Source organism: Amblyomma maculatum, chromosome 6 (assembly GCF_055883805.1).
Source record: "Amblyomma maculatum isolate TAMU_Amacu chromosome 6, ASM5588380v1, whole genome shotgun sequence".
Lineage (NCBI taxonomy): Eukaryota > Metazoa > Arthropoda > Arachnida > Ixodida > Ixodidae > Amblyomma > Amblyomma maculatum.
The window spans coordinates 76,911,774-76,928,763 of NC_139349.1; the positions used below are offsets into that span (position 1 = coordinate 76,911,774).

The following is a 16,990-nucleotide window of genomic DNA, read 5'->3' on the forward strand; positions in this document are numbered from 1 at the left end:
TCCAGATTATAGGCAAGATCATGCACAAATTCAGACAATTGTGTTGATGTCCTAAAGCCTTGCCTAAAACCATGCAGAACATTAGATAAAATGTTATTTGACTCAAAAAAACTTTATAATATGTGCATGAATGATACGCACCAGCATTTTGCATGATGACGATGTCAGTGAAATTGGTCTGTAATTGTTCATTTGTAATGAAATTCGTTATGAAAGCCACCGGGGCCACTAAATTTTTTGCGTGTCAATATTCAGTATCAAGTTTAGGACACCCTTTAAGGAAATTACTATATTGTAATGGGCGCTGCCTGAACGTTTGGCTCAATACCCATTACAGTCTGGTGGAGTGCGCTGGGTATGCTTTCCCACGTTTACACGCTTCACGACGGATCTGACTCCGGTCCACCAGCGACTCAGTTGCCGCATCCGCGGACAGTCGCCTGAGGTTGGGCCCCTTTCCACCCCTACGAGGATCACACAGCCGCAACTCTCGAGCCACCTCGACATGGCCACTGATCCCAGGCTCTCAGATCCGATCCTTTGCCACCCGCCGCGAACACCACCATCTTTTCACGGCGACGTCTTCGAAGACGCTGAGGATTGGCTGGCGAACTTCGAGTGAGTGGCTCGGTACAACGGCTGGAGTGACGAGCGAAAGCTCAATAATGTTTACTTCGCCCTAGAAGAGTCTGCGCGTACGTGGTTCGAAAACCACGAGAGCGCCCTGAGCCTAGAAGACTGCCGAAGTCTGAGAGCAGTCTGAGCAGCGGTCTGAGCGCGGTTCCAGGCAACCAACTTCGTCGTCTACGCCAACCAGCAACCACTTCATCGTCTACACCAACTAGCCACTGATTGTCTCCGCTTCGTCGTCGACTATAGCTTGTATCAATATTGTCGAGCGAGGGTAAAACAGGGTTGAAATGAGGTAATGATATACAGTCAAACCTCGTTAAAACGAAGTCTCATTTTGCGCGGAAATTCGTTTGTTATATCCGATGTTCGCTGTAAAAGCACAGACAAATTCCAAAAAAAAAAAAAAAATTCTGTTCATAAATCCAAGTAAAGGCTACCCTAAAGGCTACCCTAAAATAGAAAGCACAGAGCTGAAAAAAAAGCATTTTTTTTCTTTAAAGCATGGTATAAGCACGCGAAACCTTACCTTTCATTTTGCACTGCCAAGCAAAAATGAGCACACAAATCGGGATTTAGGCCACGCAGAACTGATTTATTTAAAAAACGACATAATCTTCATTTGGCGGCACTTCACACTATTCGATAGAATACATTTCTCAACGAAATCAACACTGTGCAGCGCTTTCTCAATGTCAGCTGATTTGACCACAGGTAGGTTCTCAAGGTACCTTCTCAATTTCCTCGCCATATCGGCGGCCTCAGTGCTGCTGAGAGCTCGCTCTTCGCCTTCTTCTTCACTCTCATCGCTGCTCGTAGCATCATCTGTAGGAAGCAGCTGATCGACAATTTCTTGGTCGGTCAATTCGGGCGCCACAGCCAAGTTGTCATCAGCAGCAATAAAGTCCTCGAACGTAACAATCGGAACTGCCAGTTGACGACATGTCGTCTCGTCGAAATTGTCCGCTTCACCTTCAGAATCGTGGGCGTCGTTGGGCTCAGTCTCGCTGGTGGATGGGTTCTTCACGGCACCTGCAGAGTGCACGTTTTCTATCTTCTGCCTTGCACTCAGTATGGTTGACAGAGTGCTAGGCGCAACGCCGAAGTCTGCGGCAATCTCTTTCTTCTTGCGCCCACTGTCGACCGCCCTGAATATTTTTATCTTTGTTTCAAGAGAAACTGCTTTGCGTTTCGGCGCCGCCATGTTGCAAGACAACGGCACGACCTCGAAGAAAGTGAGCACATGCGCGGGTCGGCAAAAAGTAGGGTCAGGGGCATGCGGGCGGTGGTTCGATCACGTGCCGGTCACATGCCAGGCAGCCGTTGATGCTAGATTCATTTGCGGTCCCTAGATGGCGTGGCGTGCGAAAGCGCGGGTGATTCAAACACATTTTAGGTGGAGGCGATTGATAAAACCGAAATTTAGTGTTTTGAAAAATTTTTTTTTTTTTTGCTTCTTTGCGGATTTTGAGTCGTGTGAATATGAAATATGCTTCGTTATAACCAATTTAGTGTCAAATTTTCAGTTTTTCATTTCGTTATACAAATAGAACCCCCATAGAAATAAAGCACAGCCAACCAAACTTTGCTTTTACTTCGTTATATCCAATAATTCGCTGTATCCGTGTTCGTTATAACGAGGTTCGACTGTAATGATCGCAAGAGAAAGCAGACTGGAAGAACGTGTTCAAAGCATATGAAAATATTTTGGGCTTCTGAATTCGTTGTTTATATTAAACAAGTTTGATGGAGTGACCAAAACATCTTTGGATCATGGGTAAGCAAATTTTGTAGTTTGACTCGAAAGTAAAAATCTTTCACAGAACTGGTTAAGAAATGGAGTAATGTCTGGAGTAATGAAACACAAATCAGCGCATTACAAAGCCATCCATTACATTTTAGCCCTTTACTCTCACTGGAATTTTCCAGTACAAAGCATGTCATATGTACTAGCAGTTGTCGACACTGGATTCCAAGGAACACATTTTCAACACTTTTTGATGGTACTAACACACGTCACAAGTGACATTACTGAAGAAGTGACAGTGTGGCATACATCAAAGGAAGAAAAGGACATGTCAGTTACACTAAAACCTCATTATTTCAAGGTCAATGGAACCACCAGAAATGTTTAGACTAACTAGATTTTGTAATTAAAGTGAATTCAGAAATTAAAACAAGAAGAAATGGGCAAAGGCAAAAATTTCCCGAGTGACAACATGCTGCGCATATATCTGCATTCATCCTTCTGCCGCACTTTGTTTTGTAGTTTCCAGAGAGATGGCACTACTGTACGCACACAACTTAAAGCAACAAATTACGTGCACATCAACATGCCAGCCGAGATCAAAAGTAAAATGACACTCCACCATGCCTTCCGCACTCGAGTATGGCCTGAATTGCAGAAAATTTGAGCTGCTATGTATAGTTTTAGATTCTGTGGCATGCGCATGCTCCTTAGATAATTATCGAAAGTTTTTCTCGCACCATCTACTGAGAGCGTGACTGAGAGCATGACGACTAGCGTAAATGAGCTGGGCAAACAGAGAGTCATTCAAATTTCGTAATTTCCTATAGCATAACCAATTCACGTAAGAATTATATTCTCTGTTTAATAAGGTCCTGTTATGAGCAGATAGCGTCACAAGACGTTCGCTAACCGGCGCCTGCCCAAAGCTACCTTACAATCTGCAGATAGAATGGGAAAATTTTTGATGGTAGCCTTTCTGAAGAAAGGTAATCTTTTATGTGACAGTGCTGAAAATAATCAAGGTATTGGCTACCTTGCTCTCAAAGACATACCACACATTTACAATGCCATCAAGCATCGGCTGCATTGCGAGGTGCCACTTCACAGCTTTAAGGGGCCGTCACTTTGTCTCTTTGCGGCGAAATCTGAATCGGGCATTCCGACATAGCACCTTAAACCTTTCAATTATCCGGGCTAGTGCAGGCCACTACTTCAAACTACCCCTTCGAGCTTACTAAATATCGTCGGATTGCAGAAATTCTTCGAATTACCAGTGATTTCAAATTAACCAAATTCACATTACCAAAGCGTGAGTGCGTGCTGAAAACAACGATGGTCACAGATCAATGACTATAGGCCCCTTCTGGTCACAGCTAGTCTGTATATCAACAAGAATTATTGCAGTTACTGCAGTCCGATATCCTGAAATTTGATAAAGCAAGCAAAAGCATATATTGCAAGCAAATCATGGACTGTACCAAGCATGCAACGAAACTATGTGACAGCAAAATGCAAAAATAAAACGTTATCCAGGGTGCCGATATATATATTTGGCAACATCGTTGCCTCACCTGAAAGCAGACAGCCTCCAGGGTAGCCCTGGCAATGTGTGCTCGAGTCGTGAACTGGGTGAGGCCGCAAATGATGCCTCGGGCATCTGGCTCCCAGTATGGTGCATACAGGCCGGAGAAGGCTGGCACAAAATACACCCCGTGAGTGCTGCCAACGGTACGGGCAACTTTCTCTGAAATACGAGCAGCAAGCAAAAGAGTGACGCAGTGCAATACACTAAACTTCCGAAAGGTAAAAGCAACAAGGTTTTTTTTTGCAGCACGCAGCAAATGACACACCCTCACAAGTGCACTGTCAATGTGATTGGGACACACTGATTCCGCAAGGCAAGTGTTCAGTGGACAAGTTTTCATGCAGAAAATACACGGCAGAACAAAAATGATCATCAGCTTTCAAATGGAACAGCCTGGTTTTCCAAATGGTTGTCAAAATAAACAACTATAACAGCTAATGCAGTTTAAGGAATAATTTAGTTGAACTTAAACTGCATTCGCATCGCATTTTTTTTTCTTGCTGAAAAACGCAAACATTGCTTACAGGGCAGCAGAAGAGGTTTTCGAATTCAATGAGCTTAAAGGGGACAAATGTAAGGAACTTGCAGGTAAAGAATGCGAAATGCTTTTGCTCTAGTATATGAATTGTTGATGTAATTGCAAAATAAAGAGCTATAACCATGTCTAAAGTACACAGCAGTGAGCTGGGCCTATAACTATGATGTCATGTATAGCAGAGCTGCGTTTCAAGCGAAGAAGCAGATGCTCGAAGGGAGAAATTCGATGCCGCCAATCATATAGATCATGAAGAGTTGTTTTGTGCCATCGGATGATGCACGACAGCATGCACGTGAAGCCAGAAGGAATTTAAAATTCCAGTGACAATGACGTCATTATGACATTTCCATACTCTCTCAGTGCACTGAGAAGCCTAAACAATTGATCCGAGACTGCTATTACTTTAAATACTAGCGTGGAACTGCTTCACACACTTCCCCCACAAACTTCAACATCTGAATCATTGAATAACATCGAAATGGCAAAAAAGTCCTTCAGCTGAATCGGTTTTAAATTCAACTAAATTAAAGAAGTCGAATGCGTGAAGGCTAAGGTTAAATCATGCCAAGCCATTTAGCGCTAGCATTCAAATGGACGACATAAACGCTGAATAAAAGTATTTCAACATTAAGGCTTCTCTGCAGTACCAGTGACTAGCAGAGACACCAGTGATGATGTCATCTGTAGAGGTGATGCCTTTTCGATGCAAATACGTCCCCTCTGAGGAAGAATACCAATGCCAACGAATGTAAATGTTGCGAGGCATTGTTTGGCGCCATCGGGCGACTCACACAAAAGGACTGGCCGAAAGCTGTTCAAATTCGAAACGTCACCCATAACGACGGCATCTACTAGTTTCACTGCATTGCAGCAATACTTTGAGGAGAAGCATAAAGATTGTCACTATTTTAACAGTAGATTACGTCTTAACTTTAAAGGTAGCGCAAAACCACTTCGTCAGCTTAATCTACAATTTTGATATATTCTAATGCATGCATCTCAGGAAATTGTCAAAAAAGCACTTTAGCTTCCCTTTAAGATATATTTTACTAGGAGTGTGTGAATATCCGAAACCTCAAATACAAGTCGAATAAATCACTTGAATCGTATTTGTATTTCAAGAACTGATATTCGAAATTTTCTAAAATCGAAAATTACCGAATGAAATTTTTCGAGTTACCACAGTTTTCCTGCACTGCGTGCTTCACCGCAATGCTTGACAGCGTTGCTTCTGCAGTGAAGTATCCTCGAACCGCATGGGCCAATTTGGTGAAGAGGGACCTGCCCTTTTGTGAAAGGCGCCTTTCTGACCAAGTGCACAAAGCGAAGGCAGCTGACAAAACCTCGAAAGACATCTATCATGCGGATACCCGTTCGTTAGATAAAATAACCGAGATGCAAATAGTTTTTACCAGTTTTTCAGGCCCATTACGTAATTTCGAGCTTTTATTTAATACACGCATTTTTTCTAGTCCCTTGAAGGCTCAATGTAATGAGTTTATTATGTTGAGCAGTGATATGACAGCTCCACCTGGTTTCATGCAGGTTCTTTCTATACAAAAACCTGGTATGTGGGATCTGTAGAAAATTTATACTGAATTTTTCAGTAGGCTGCAGTAGTGAAAATCTAGTTTAACTTTGCAAATATACCATGTAAATTCTGCAATAAACAAAATGAACAGTACTTCCTATATTTTAATTTTCTATGGTTCTTTCTTTTTTTCTGAATTTGAAATTCAAAGGCATTTTTTTTCTCATATTCGTATTCGATTCAAAACTGAAAATTTCTCAATATTCGGACACCCTTACATTTTACGATTTCACATTACACTGCCAAGCCACACAAAGTAACCCTTTGAGATTCGGGCAGGTGAAGAAACTACAAAGGAGAAGCAAGACTTACCTATTTCCCCACTTCCATTGATAAGGCCTAAATTGTCCCTTAGCCAGCGAACAGCAGCCCCCGCAATAGCAACAGATCCCTGGGTAAGGCAAAGTGAAAGCACTCAAGACAAGTCTCCCAAAGAGCAATTCAAGATAATAAATACTATTTTTCAAAGTGGCACGGTATAATACAGTGAAACTAAGTTAGGAAATCACAGCTATTGCTATCTATTTAATTCATTTCATGCTACATATCTTAAAAAGTTGACAAAGCTAATGAAGTCCCAAGACATTCCTAAAGGTCTATACATGTTAGGGCAATGCTGTTTAATGGTACACATCCTAAGCGGGGCTACGGTGTGATTGGTATGGGCGATCAGGTGCACACATGCTCTGGTTCAAGAGAAATGCACTTCACCCCACGCTGGCCGCTACACCGGCTCAATGCTGAAATATATACAGTACAGCCAGCTATGTGCTTGTGTTTACTTGTGATCGCGAGCAAAACCATCTGTAATGCTACTGCTTTCGGCAGCTGCACAAGAATAAAACTGCACGTACGGCAAGCAAAAAAAGGTGAGGACGGCAAACTAGAGCATGTTGCTATCTCAATGAAAACAGTCATTTACTTTCAAGAGTAAACAACAATATAGACAGCATTTGGTGCTGATTTATAGTTGCTACGCAGAAGACAATAACCTATCAATCATTATGCACCACGCGTTCCTGAGCTGACTGTGCACTTCTAATATGTGATGAGCCAGAGCTTCTGCCTTTTGGAGCAGTGGGTACGAGAGCTGCAAGCAAGCAAGTTAAAAGCGATTGCCAGTTGAGCAGTGGAACAAGATAAGGGTGCCTTTATCGATATCTGTACATAACGACGAACACCGAAACTCTGCCGCGGCATAAACTCGACGTTTCTGCAGTCCCAGCTTCAGCTTTCCGTGGGATCTTCCAATATGTGGAATCTGTATTTCCAAACATTACGAGAACGACTTACCTAAACAGGGTGTAAAAAGCAAGAACCAGAGCAGGATCAACTTTAAAAAAAATTCAGGGACAAGCATGCATTGAATGCGATCCCCAGCGGCCCATGCATGGCTCACACAAGGTGCCCATCAGAAAGAATGTGCCTCAAAAGGGTTACTTATGCTGCTTATCTCTGTTGCTATTTCGCGTATTCACGTGCGTAGGCTTAGTTGCATGTAAAGCTTTCAAAGAGCTCCACGAATTTGCGCGACACCCACCAGGCTATATCGACTGGCAGCGCACAGAGACTTCATCTCCAATTTCTGCACGCCGTATAATGCCTGACATTGACTTATTTGTTGCCTTTTTCATATCATGGCAACCGTGAAAGCATTCTCAGTAACTTAAATTCTTTTTAATTCGTACATACCACAAATTAAAGCGGTGGATCCATACCGACTGCATGCATTCGGATGCAGATGCCAGGGATTTGTACTGCCCAGCAGACGCCTAGGGCACCATTTTCAGCACCATTTTCGTGGCACCCCACTGGCAGTGCAAGTCTCCCATAGGCTGAGCTATATGCTATTCATTAATGCCAGTCAGAGCAAGCGCACACTTTTCATTGCTACCAGATTGGCCTAGAAAGAAGAGCACACATGGAGAAGGTGCTCGTTGCTACTTGCTTCTTTCCATGGGTATTGGCAACCAATTGTTCTTACTTAGCATGGCGCACATGTTCGTTCACGACTTAACTTGCAGCCACATTGTGCTGTCTCATATCGTGATGTGAGATGACGCAGATGTAGTCTAATATTATCCCTCGCTATACATGACGTGGGTGGTGGAAAAGTTGTTTTCTAAGCAGTTTTGTTTTTTTTTCTTTGCAGGACAGTGATCTGTTTTGAAGTTCACAGATGTTTTTTTCAGACAGTGAGATTATCAGGACCATTTTGGCGTCCCACCAACTTTGGTTAATCTGCGTCACATGTTTTTAACCACCAACTGCATCTTTAAGACAACTGTGCATTCATTAGACGCGGCTTTACTTGGCTACAAAAATAGAAGCGTTGTGACCCAAGTTCGATTTCTAAAGAGACCATAATTTTCCAATTTTTATTCTAGAATCAGTTCGGTGGACACTTTCCGTACACGCCACTGATGAGGCGAGAAAGGCTTTCAACTTAAAATAGTCTTAAGCCATAGTTTTGATGGACAAGAGCTCTGAAGCGTTGCTGTGAAGCTCACTTCAGTTTCGTCGAAGTTGTTCACCTCAAAACAATAATGTTTCCTCCAGACCTTTCGTCCTTAAAAAAGAAGTAAGGTCTCACCTCCACCGCATACTGAACAGGCTGCTTGGGGCCCAGTTTGAAGGCGACAGTCGTAAGCAGACCGTGGGAAGACTGTACAATCTGTAAGCAAGTCTACAATGTCGTTACATACTTGCGTCCCAACTCACCGTGTGCAAAAAAACTTGTGCTTCGGAAGCAACGGCGTGGCAGAGAGAAGAAAGGGAGAGAGAGAGACAAGACCCACAAGTAGCACAGCAGCATTTGCAGCAAGGGAAGCGCGCGTGTCACAATAGCACGTCCAAGCCTGAAAGTGAAAAGCAGCTTGTAGCAATGAGAGCGAGAAGGGCACGTCAATGGGGGTTGCACTTACAGGAGCAGTACCCGTAATTCTACACCTCGCAAGAGCAACCGGAGCCGACCCAGATTCCGTGTTTCATCTTTGGCACCCGCTGCAATCATAAGAAATCTTCCATTCTGAGCTACTCCTGGTTTGAAACACCTTACTTTCACAAAAGACTGACTGGGAGAGCGCACGCAGTCACGCAGTCCACAGGCGTGGAGCCACCGATGTCTTTACGCATGTTCCCACTCGTTTATCTACGACCAGGGTTGCCCCCAAAAAATCAACTCTCCGCCTTGCATCCCTGGTGCTATCAGCTGTTCCCGCTATTGACATGCGAGACCTATTGGCACCAAAATCTCGTGAGCAGCTGCGTGGCTGCAATGGGTGCACGCAGTTTGTGACATATATTTTTCTCTGTATTTTATTTTTCGCTGCTTTTGAGCACAAACTATTCATGTGCCCTGTTCCAAAGGCAAAAGCAGCAGAGACTGCTATAGTGGCCACGTAGATGCAACATTGGCACTGAAACACGACGCACTGCATCATCTGCGGGCGCTTGTAGAGATCGTAGACTTTCCTTATATGTCATTTCGTGCTAGATCGTCATAAATCTTGTGATGTTCTGCTAAATTTTCAGCAATCCTGCACTAGCTAAGGGAGTTCGCTATATTGAGGTCAACATGCTCGTTGCAGAGTTCTATCTGAACTTCAACAGGGTCAGAATTGGGGAATTTAAACACTTAGTAATATAAAGCAATTCACCACATGTAGGTTTGTCAAACAGAGGTTGAACTGTATAAAGCAAGAAAGGCGAGCATGAATTTTATGCCATGTAGAATAATCGCACTGTAAGTGCACTATTTCAAATATTTCAAAATGAAATGTTCCAACTTTAGTCCTAATTACAAGGGTCTCACAGTATGTGCAGGGCCCCTTTAAAAGGACAGTCTAACTCAAGCTTTTGACAACTTTATTTTCCTAGCATCAATCGAAAGCTTCTTTTCAAAATTAACAAATACCCAGCTGTGTCGCAATCCACCATATTATATGAAAGACCAATGAATGTTACCTACTTTATTCATATTGTATGAGCATGTTTGAACGGCCTAATAGTAGCGTGTATGACTTGGGGTCCAAAAGCCCCTTGGGTTTGATTCCCATCTCAAAAGTGTTCCCAGGTGGCAGCTCCAGCCAATTCGACCAGTCTCGCAATGTAACAGAAATCATCGCCGACCAATCAGTTTCCGGCCATGTAACCAGTCGAATACCACCTTCCAGTGGCATTGGCAGTGATAGCGGCGTTGAGAGTGCAATGGAGAAAAAAATACTTGACCCCGGACCAGATCAAAATATCTGGTTCCAAACCCATAAAATTCAAATCTAGGCGCAGAATGACCAACTTGGGATTCAGGGGTCTTGGGAAGTTCAATTCCCATCTCAAAGTGCTGCCCAGGTTAGCAGCTAACGGCTTCAGACAGTCTAATAGTGGAAAAGTCAGAGCGGGGGCTTTTGTGCCAAACTTGCGAAGTGCTGAGCAATGTAAGTACGCATTACAGAGCCCCGGCTGGTCAAAGTTAGCCTGGAGCCTTTATTACGGCATCCCTCACACGCCATGTGCCATTTCGAAATGTCAAACCCCACAATTCACACTTTACTTGCATACTATCATTTCTCCAAGGAAACAGGAGAGTGAGATATCCATGGAATGCCGGCATGAAAAAAAATGAACAAAAAACAATCGAACTTCCAGTGAAATTTTCTCTCTGATTTTACTATTGTTCAGTCGTTCAGTCGTCTCCGACTCTTCGTGACAATATGGACCATGTCACGTCACGCTTTCCGGTCTCTCACTATCTTCCTAACATCACATAACTTCATCTGCAGTGCCTTGAGGATGCCATCTAACCATCGCGTTCGCTGCCTACCCCTTCTCCGGCGACCCTCAACCTTTCCCAACATCAAATCTTTCTCCAGCGACTCCTCTCTTCTCATCAGATGACCAAAGTAGCTGAGTTTTAACTTTAGAATTTGACCCTTCAATGAGCAGTCAGGGTTTATGGTCGACAATATCGACTGATTTGATCTTCTGGCAGTACAAGGAACTCTCAAGAGTCTTCGCCAGCACCACAATTCAAACGCGTCAATTCTTCGGCGGTCAGCCTTTTTCACAGTCCAACTCTCGCATCCATACATCACAACTGGAAAGACCATAGCACGAGTTATACGGATCTTGGTTGGCAGACTAATGTCTCTGCTCTTTACTAGGCGATCAAGGCTAACCATTGCTCTCTTTCCCAGAAGCAGGCGTCTCCTAATTTCGTGGCTGCAGTCTCCTTCCGAGGTAATCTTGGAGCCCAAGAAGAGAAAATCTGTCACAGCTTCCACTTTTCGTCCATTGATGCTCCAGGACTTGATAGGGCAAGAAGCCATGATCTTTGTCTTTTTAATGTTCAGTTTAAGCCCAAACGTCTCACTCTCTTCTTGTACGCGCATCAGAAGTCTCTTGAGTTCCACTTCACTTTCTGCCATTAAAGTGGTATCATCCGCATATCTAAGGTTGTTGATACGTTTTCCAGCAATCTTCACTCCAGCTGAAGACTCGTCCAGACCGGCCTTCCTCATGATGCACTATATAGGTTAAATAGGCAGGGCGACAGTATGCAGCCTTGCCTCACTCCTTTCTCAATCAGAAACCAATCAGTAAGACCATGCCGAGTTCTGACTGTGGCCTCTTGTACTTCATACAGGTTCCTGAGGAGACAGATGAGGTGAATTGGAACTCCCATCTCTTGGAGAGCTTGCCCTAATCTGCTGTGATCTACGCAGTCAAACGCTTTCGCATAATCAATAAAGCAGAAGTAGATGGGTTTCTGGAACTCTCTTGCTTTTTCCATGGTCCAGCGAAGGTTGGCAATTTGGTCTCTAGTTCCTCTGCGCTTGCAAAACCCAGCTTGCACGTCCGGAAGCTCCCGATCCACATACTGCTGCAGCCTACCTTGGAGGATTTTCAACATCACCTTGCTAGCATGCGAAATAAGCGCGATCGTGCGGTAGTTGGAACAATCTTTGGCACTGCCTTTCTTTAGAATGGGGATGTAAACTGACCTCCTCCAATCCTGTGGCCACTGCAGGGTTGTCCAAATCTTCTGACATAATGTATGCAGAATGTTAACAGCGTCATGGTTGAGGTTTTGAAGCAACTCAGTTGGAATGCCATCAATTCCGCTAGCTTTGTTCTTAGCAAGGCTGGCTAAGGCCCATTCAACTTCACTCTTTAGGATGCCCGGCTCGAGATCAGTAATCACAACCGTCTTATGTTGGGTTTGCACATTCGGGTCCTTCTTGTACAGTTCTTCTGTGTATTCCTGCCACCTCTTCTTTATCTCTGAGGCTTCAGTGAGGTCCTAGCTTCGTTTGTCCTTTATCACGCCCAGCTTAGCACAGAAGCTTCCTTTGATATCTTTGATTGTCTTATACAGAGCTCTTGTGTTCCTTAATTGGCTGTTGTCCTCAACTGCTTGGCACTGTATGTTCAGGAAGGCATTCTTATCTCTCCTTGCTATTTTCTGAAAATCCGCATTGAGAACCTTGTATCTTTCTCTTTCCCCCATAACTTTTGCCATCCTCCTTTCCTCAGCTATTTGCAAAGCCTCTTCAGATAACCAGTTTGCTTTCTTGCATTTCTTTTGCTTTGGAACTACTGATTTTACTGAATTTACTAGGCATAAGTAATGGCAGAATCAAAAAATATTCTAGGGACACTTAAGCTCCGTCTTTATGGGTATGATGCGAAGTGTTAATGGATCCTATTTGCCATCTCGTCTTAAGGATCCTCTATTTGAGTACATGCCCTTTGCTACTGAATTATTCACTAATCCGTAATTTGTGCCTCAATTATCCCACAAATACTTAGCAGCACACAGTCATAGCCTATCATATAATATGGAAGGCCACCCCACACACATGTAAAGCCATATGAATGTGCCTATATCGCCTGGGGTAGCTATGTCTAACTCGAAATCGGAGGGTCCTCGAAGGTTGGATTACGATCTCACCAACCCATCTCAAAGGTGAAGCTTGAGTTATCAGCATCTGCAAATCGATGTCATGTGGTCTCATGACATCACGCAACCCAACGACCAGTAAGTGCATAGTCACGTCACCAGCCAGAGTCATGCCCGTGATTTCCTGCTCACAATGCCGATGCCAGATTTTTCTGGAGAATGGGGTATTGAATACTACAGTTGAATCCCGGTACAACGAGCGACACTGCAACAAAATTTTCGCCACAACGAAGTTTTTGCATCCCCCGTGAAACCCCCATAGAACTTATTAAAATTTCCTCAAAAACGAAGTACTTTGCGAGCACACGTTCGCTTCTACGAATTTTTCTTTGCGAATTTTCGCGGGTAAGTGGCTCTTCCATCTTGTTTTTCTTCAGGAGGCGAGTGCTGGAGAGTGACTTTCTCGTTCCCACAGTATTTTTTTGCATCGCAGACTGCTGGGGGAGGAGGAGCGCACCGATACCGCACATCCTCCTTGCGCGCATCGCTCGTTTGCTTTCTTTTTTTTTTCTTCAGATGCCCACGTGATTTTTGAAGTGACGTCACGACCCGCTCATTGACTAACTCCATTCTCCATGTAAAGAAACGAGTTCGCCCTTGCCTTTGCTGGGCTTTTTTGATTGATGCAGCTTGCAGTCATGATGCTTGCAGTCACTGTGCTCGCGGTTTCCTGCCACGCAGGAAAGCCCGTCACAATTACAAGCGAGCGGTGTTGGCTGGCAAGCGTTCGCGGCCTAAAAGTGAAGAGGGGCTGCTCAAAAGCGCGTGTAAAATGCGCCAGCGCGTAAATATGACATCATCTGCTAGCATCTTCAGGGGCGGCGTCTGCTAGGAATCGAGCGCGTTTCAGACAGGCTGAGGACTGGTGGGCGGAGCTTCGTGCCCAGTTGGAGAAAAAAAAAGAAAAATGCGAGGCGCGCTGAAATGCACTGCAGGAAGAAGCCATCTCAGCATCAACATTTTTCTTCTTTGTGCATCCTTGGCGTTCGTGAGTGCATCGTACAGTGTGGTCTCGTCTCGTCTCTGCTAGTCGCTGCTAACTTTCTAGGATGTCACTGCCAGCGAAGAAGCAGAAGTTGCTTTCGCTAGAAGAAAAAGCGCGTATTATCACTGAAGCAGAAAGCGGGAAGAAGGCGAATATTGCCGCAGATTTTGGCATCGCGTCGAGTTTGTTGTCAATGATACTGAAGAGTAAAGAAAGCATCGGCAAGGCACTTGTGTCAGGTACTTCAGCTCAACAAAAGAAGGTGATGCAGCCAACATACGAGGAGCTATTGATAAGGCTGTCTACACCTGGTTCGTCCAAACGCGAGCCAAGAACATCCCGCATAGTGGAACAACTGTTAAGCAGAAGGCCCTCAATTATGCCTGTTTGCTAGGCCTGGATGAATTTAAGGCCAGCACAGGTTGGCTCGATCGCTTCAAAGCAAGGCACAACATCGTGGGAAAAGTTTTGTGCGGTGAAGCAAGTTCCGCGGACACGGAGCATCGGAATGGGTGGTACACAACGTGGCTGGTATTATGAGCAGCTACGTGTCGTCCGATATTTACAACACGGACGAGACGGGCCTCTTTTATGAGATGCTGCCAGCACGGATGCTAGATTTTAAAGGGCAGCGTTGCACAGGTGGCAAGCACAGCAAGAAAAGGGGAACTCTGTCTGCTGTGCACAAACATGGATGGATCGGACACGCATCCCCGATTTGTTATTGGCAAAAGTGCCAAACCGCGCTGCTTCAAGGGAAACAGAAGCCTTCCCATCAAGTACGTCACTGACAGGCGGTCGTAGATGACCCGTGCCATATTTGCAGACTGGCTTATGGCATTTGACTACGACATGTGCAGGCAGAACCGAAAGGTTTGTTTGCTCTTGGACAATTGTTCTGCCCACCGCATTGGCGACGTCAACCTGTCAAGCGTAGAAGTGCGATTTTTCCCACCAAACTGCACTTCGATCATTAAGCTGGAACAAAGCATCATCCGAAGCGTGAAGTGTGCTTATCGGGAGAAGCTGATTCAGCGGATTCCCTTGAAGCTCGAAACTGGCAGGGAGACAAAGGTGGACCTATGGCTCTTCAGATGATAGCTGCTGCGTGGAACGTGACCCGGTCCACATTGATCTAGAACTGCTTCCAGCATGCCGGGTTTGTTGACCAGGAGGCGACCAGCACAGCTGGAAATCCCTCCAGGATGCAGGAAACGTCCCTGGCGATATCGAGCTGGACAATTTCCTCAACGCTGATGCAGATGTGCTTGTCTACGAAAAGCTAAGTGATGAGGACATCATTAAAAGTGTTGGCGAGCCGGAAGAGCCACCATCCAACGCTGATGACGACTCTGCCCGGGATTCACCCGCCTTGGCAACCTCGTCGCAGGTGATGATGCCGTCAATGTTATTAGGAAGTTCCTGGGCTCTCACGATGACGACGTTGTGATGGCTCTCTTAACAGAATGTGAGAGTCGCATGACGCCGCTGCTGGCAGTGAAACGCAAGCAGACAAAGCTTACGAACTTCTGGAAATAATTTTTTCTTTTTTTGCTTAAGTTGTCTGTAAATTCCCGACAACGAAATTTTTCGTACGCCCCGCCGGTTTCATTGTAGCGGGATTCAACTATATCATGTTAAAAGGCGTATGTGGTGTGAAATGTAGGAAAACGGAGTAAACAGTAGAAACCTCAATACAAAATGCTTTGAAGGAGACTGGAAACAACTATGTGCAGAATCAGCTCCAACCCAAGAGCAACCCCAGAAGGTGGTGCAGTGGTAAGACGCCCGACTACTGTGCCGGAGTTCCCGGGTTCGAACCCGATCGCGGCGGCTGCGTTTCGATGGAGGCGAAACGAAGAGGCGTCGTGTGCTGTGCGATGTCAGCGCACGTTAAAGATCCCCAGGTGGTCGAAATTACTCCGTAGCCCTCCACTACGGCTCCTCTTTCTCTCTTTCCACTTTCATTCCCACCCTCCTCCCTTCCCTTACGGCGCGGTTCGGGTGTCCACAGAGCAAGTGTGACAGTTACTGCGCCTTTCCCTTCCTGTGAACCAATTTAAAGAAAGACATGAAAAATGGAAACAGCAATGCAGAGCAAAGCACTGCCATATACATGCACATGCAAGAAAGGAAAGAAAGAAAGAACAAGTTTAGCACACTCAGCTGTTTTGCATTCATGCCTGCCTTCCACCGTTTAGTTTCAAAGTTTTGTATATATATATATATATATATATATATCCGTCTGGCTATTACAAGTGCAAAGGCATCGAAATCAACAGCTCCCTCACTTCATCCTAGCGTAAAGGAAAAACAAAAACAAAATCACAAGAAGCCTTGCAATTTGGACAAATCTGAAGGCTCTTCAATTTGCTTGAATAAGCTTACTCATAGGAGTACTTTTGGCAAGCTGCTCTGTTGCACTGGTATATTATACATCATCATCATCACTTGGTCATAAATGATTGAGCCCTAAATGGCCCACATGCTCCCAGGACACAGCAGCAAAAGCTATGCACTGACAGAGCCAGAAGAGAACGAAGTTTTTAAATTCAACTAGATGGCCCTACAGTTAGAGACATGGCTATTAACACTGGCATGCACTGGTGGAAGAAAAATGAAATGCGCTCACCTCAAGGCCAGTGTTACACAGGAGGAAGCAGCCAGTGCCGTACCTGTACGGGGGGACAAATTAAAATTAAAAAAAAATCAGTTTAGGTGAAATAGGGCAGCTTGGCCTGCTTTTAAAACAAAATACGAACAGCGTGTGCATGGAAATTAAACTTAAAATATTGGTTATTCAGAATGGGTGCAACACCAACTGAGGACAATATCTAAAAAAAGAAAATAAAATGTGCAAACCTTTGAATACATTTAACCCCTGACATTATGCTAATCAAACAGAAAGAACATTCCCAGTTAGCAGAGCGGCAACCGTAGGTGTGAAAAC

The 16,990-nt window shown here is 44.6% G+C and overlaps 1 protein-coding gene across 3 annotated transcripts in view; it reads right to left on the reverse strand.

The window, feature by feature from the left end:
- Gk1 (Glycerol kinase 1) overlaps window positions 1-16,990 on the reverse strand; it is a 51,588-nt gene that overhangs the window by 20,538 nt on the left and 14,060 nt on the right. For 2 of the 3 annotated variants that reach the window (XR_014708069.1, XM_084606962.1), the window contains exons 10-13: window positions 16,673-16,715; window positions 8,688-8,780; window positions 6,407-6,485; window positions 3,952-4,124 (exon numbers count right to left, since the gene is read on the reverse strand). Coding sequence is in view for 2 of the 3 variants with exons in the window: in XM_084606962.1 (XP_084463088.1) it covers window positions 3,952-4,124; window positions 6,407-6,485; window positions 8,688-8,780; window positions 16,673-16,715 (388 nt within the window). In the remaining variant the exon portion in view is untranslated. The remainder of the gene's footprint in view (window positions 1-3,951; window positions 4,125-6,406; window positions 6,486-8,687; window positions 8,781-16,672; window positions 16,716-16,990) is intronic. The other variant, XM_084606963.1, reaches the window with a different exon arrangement.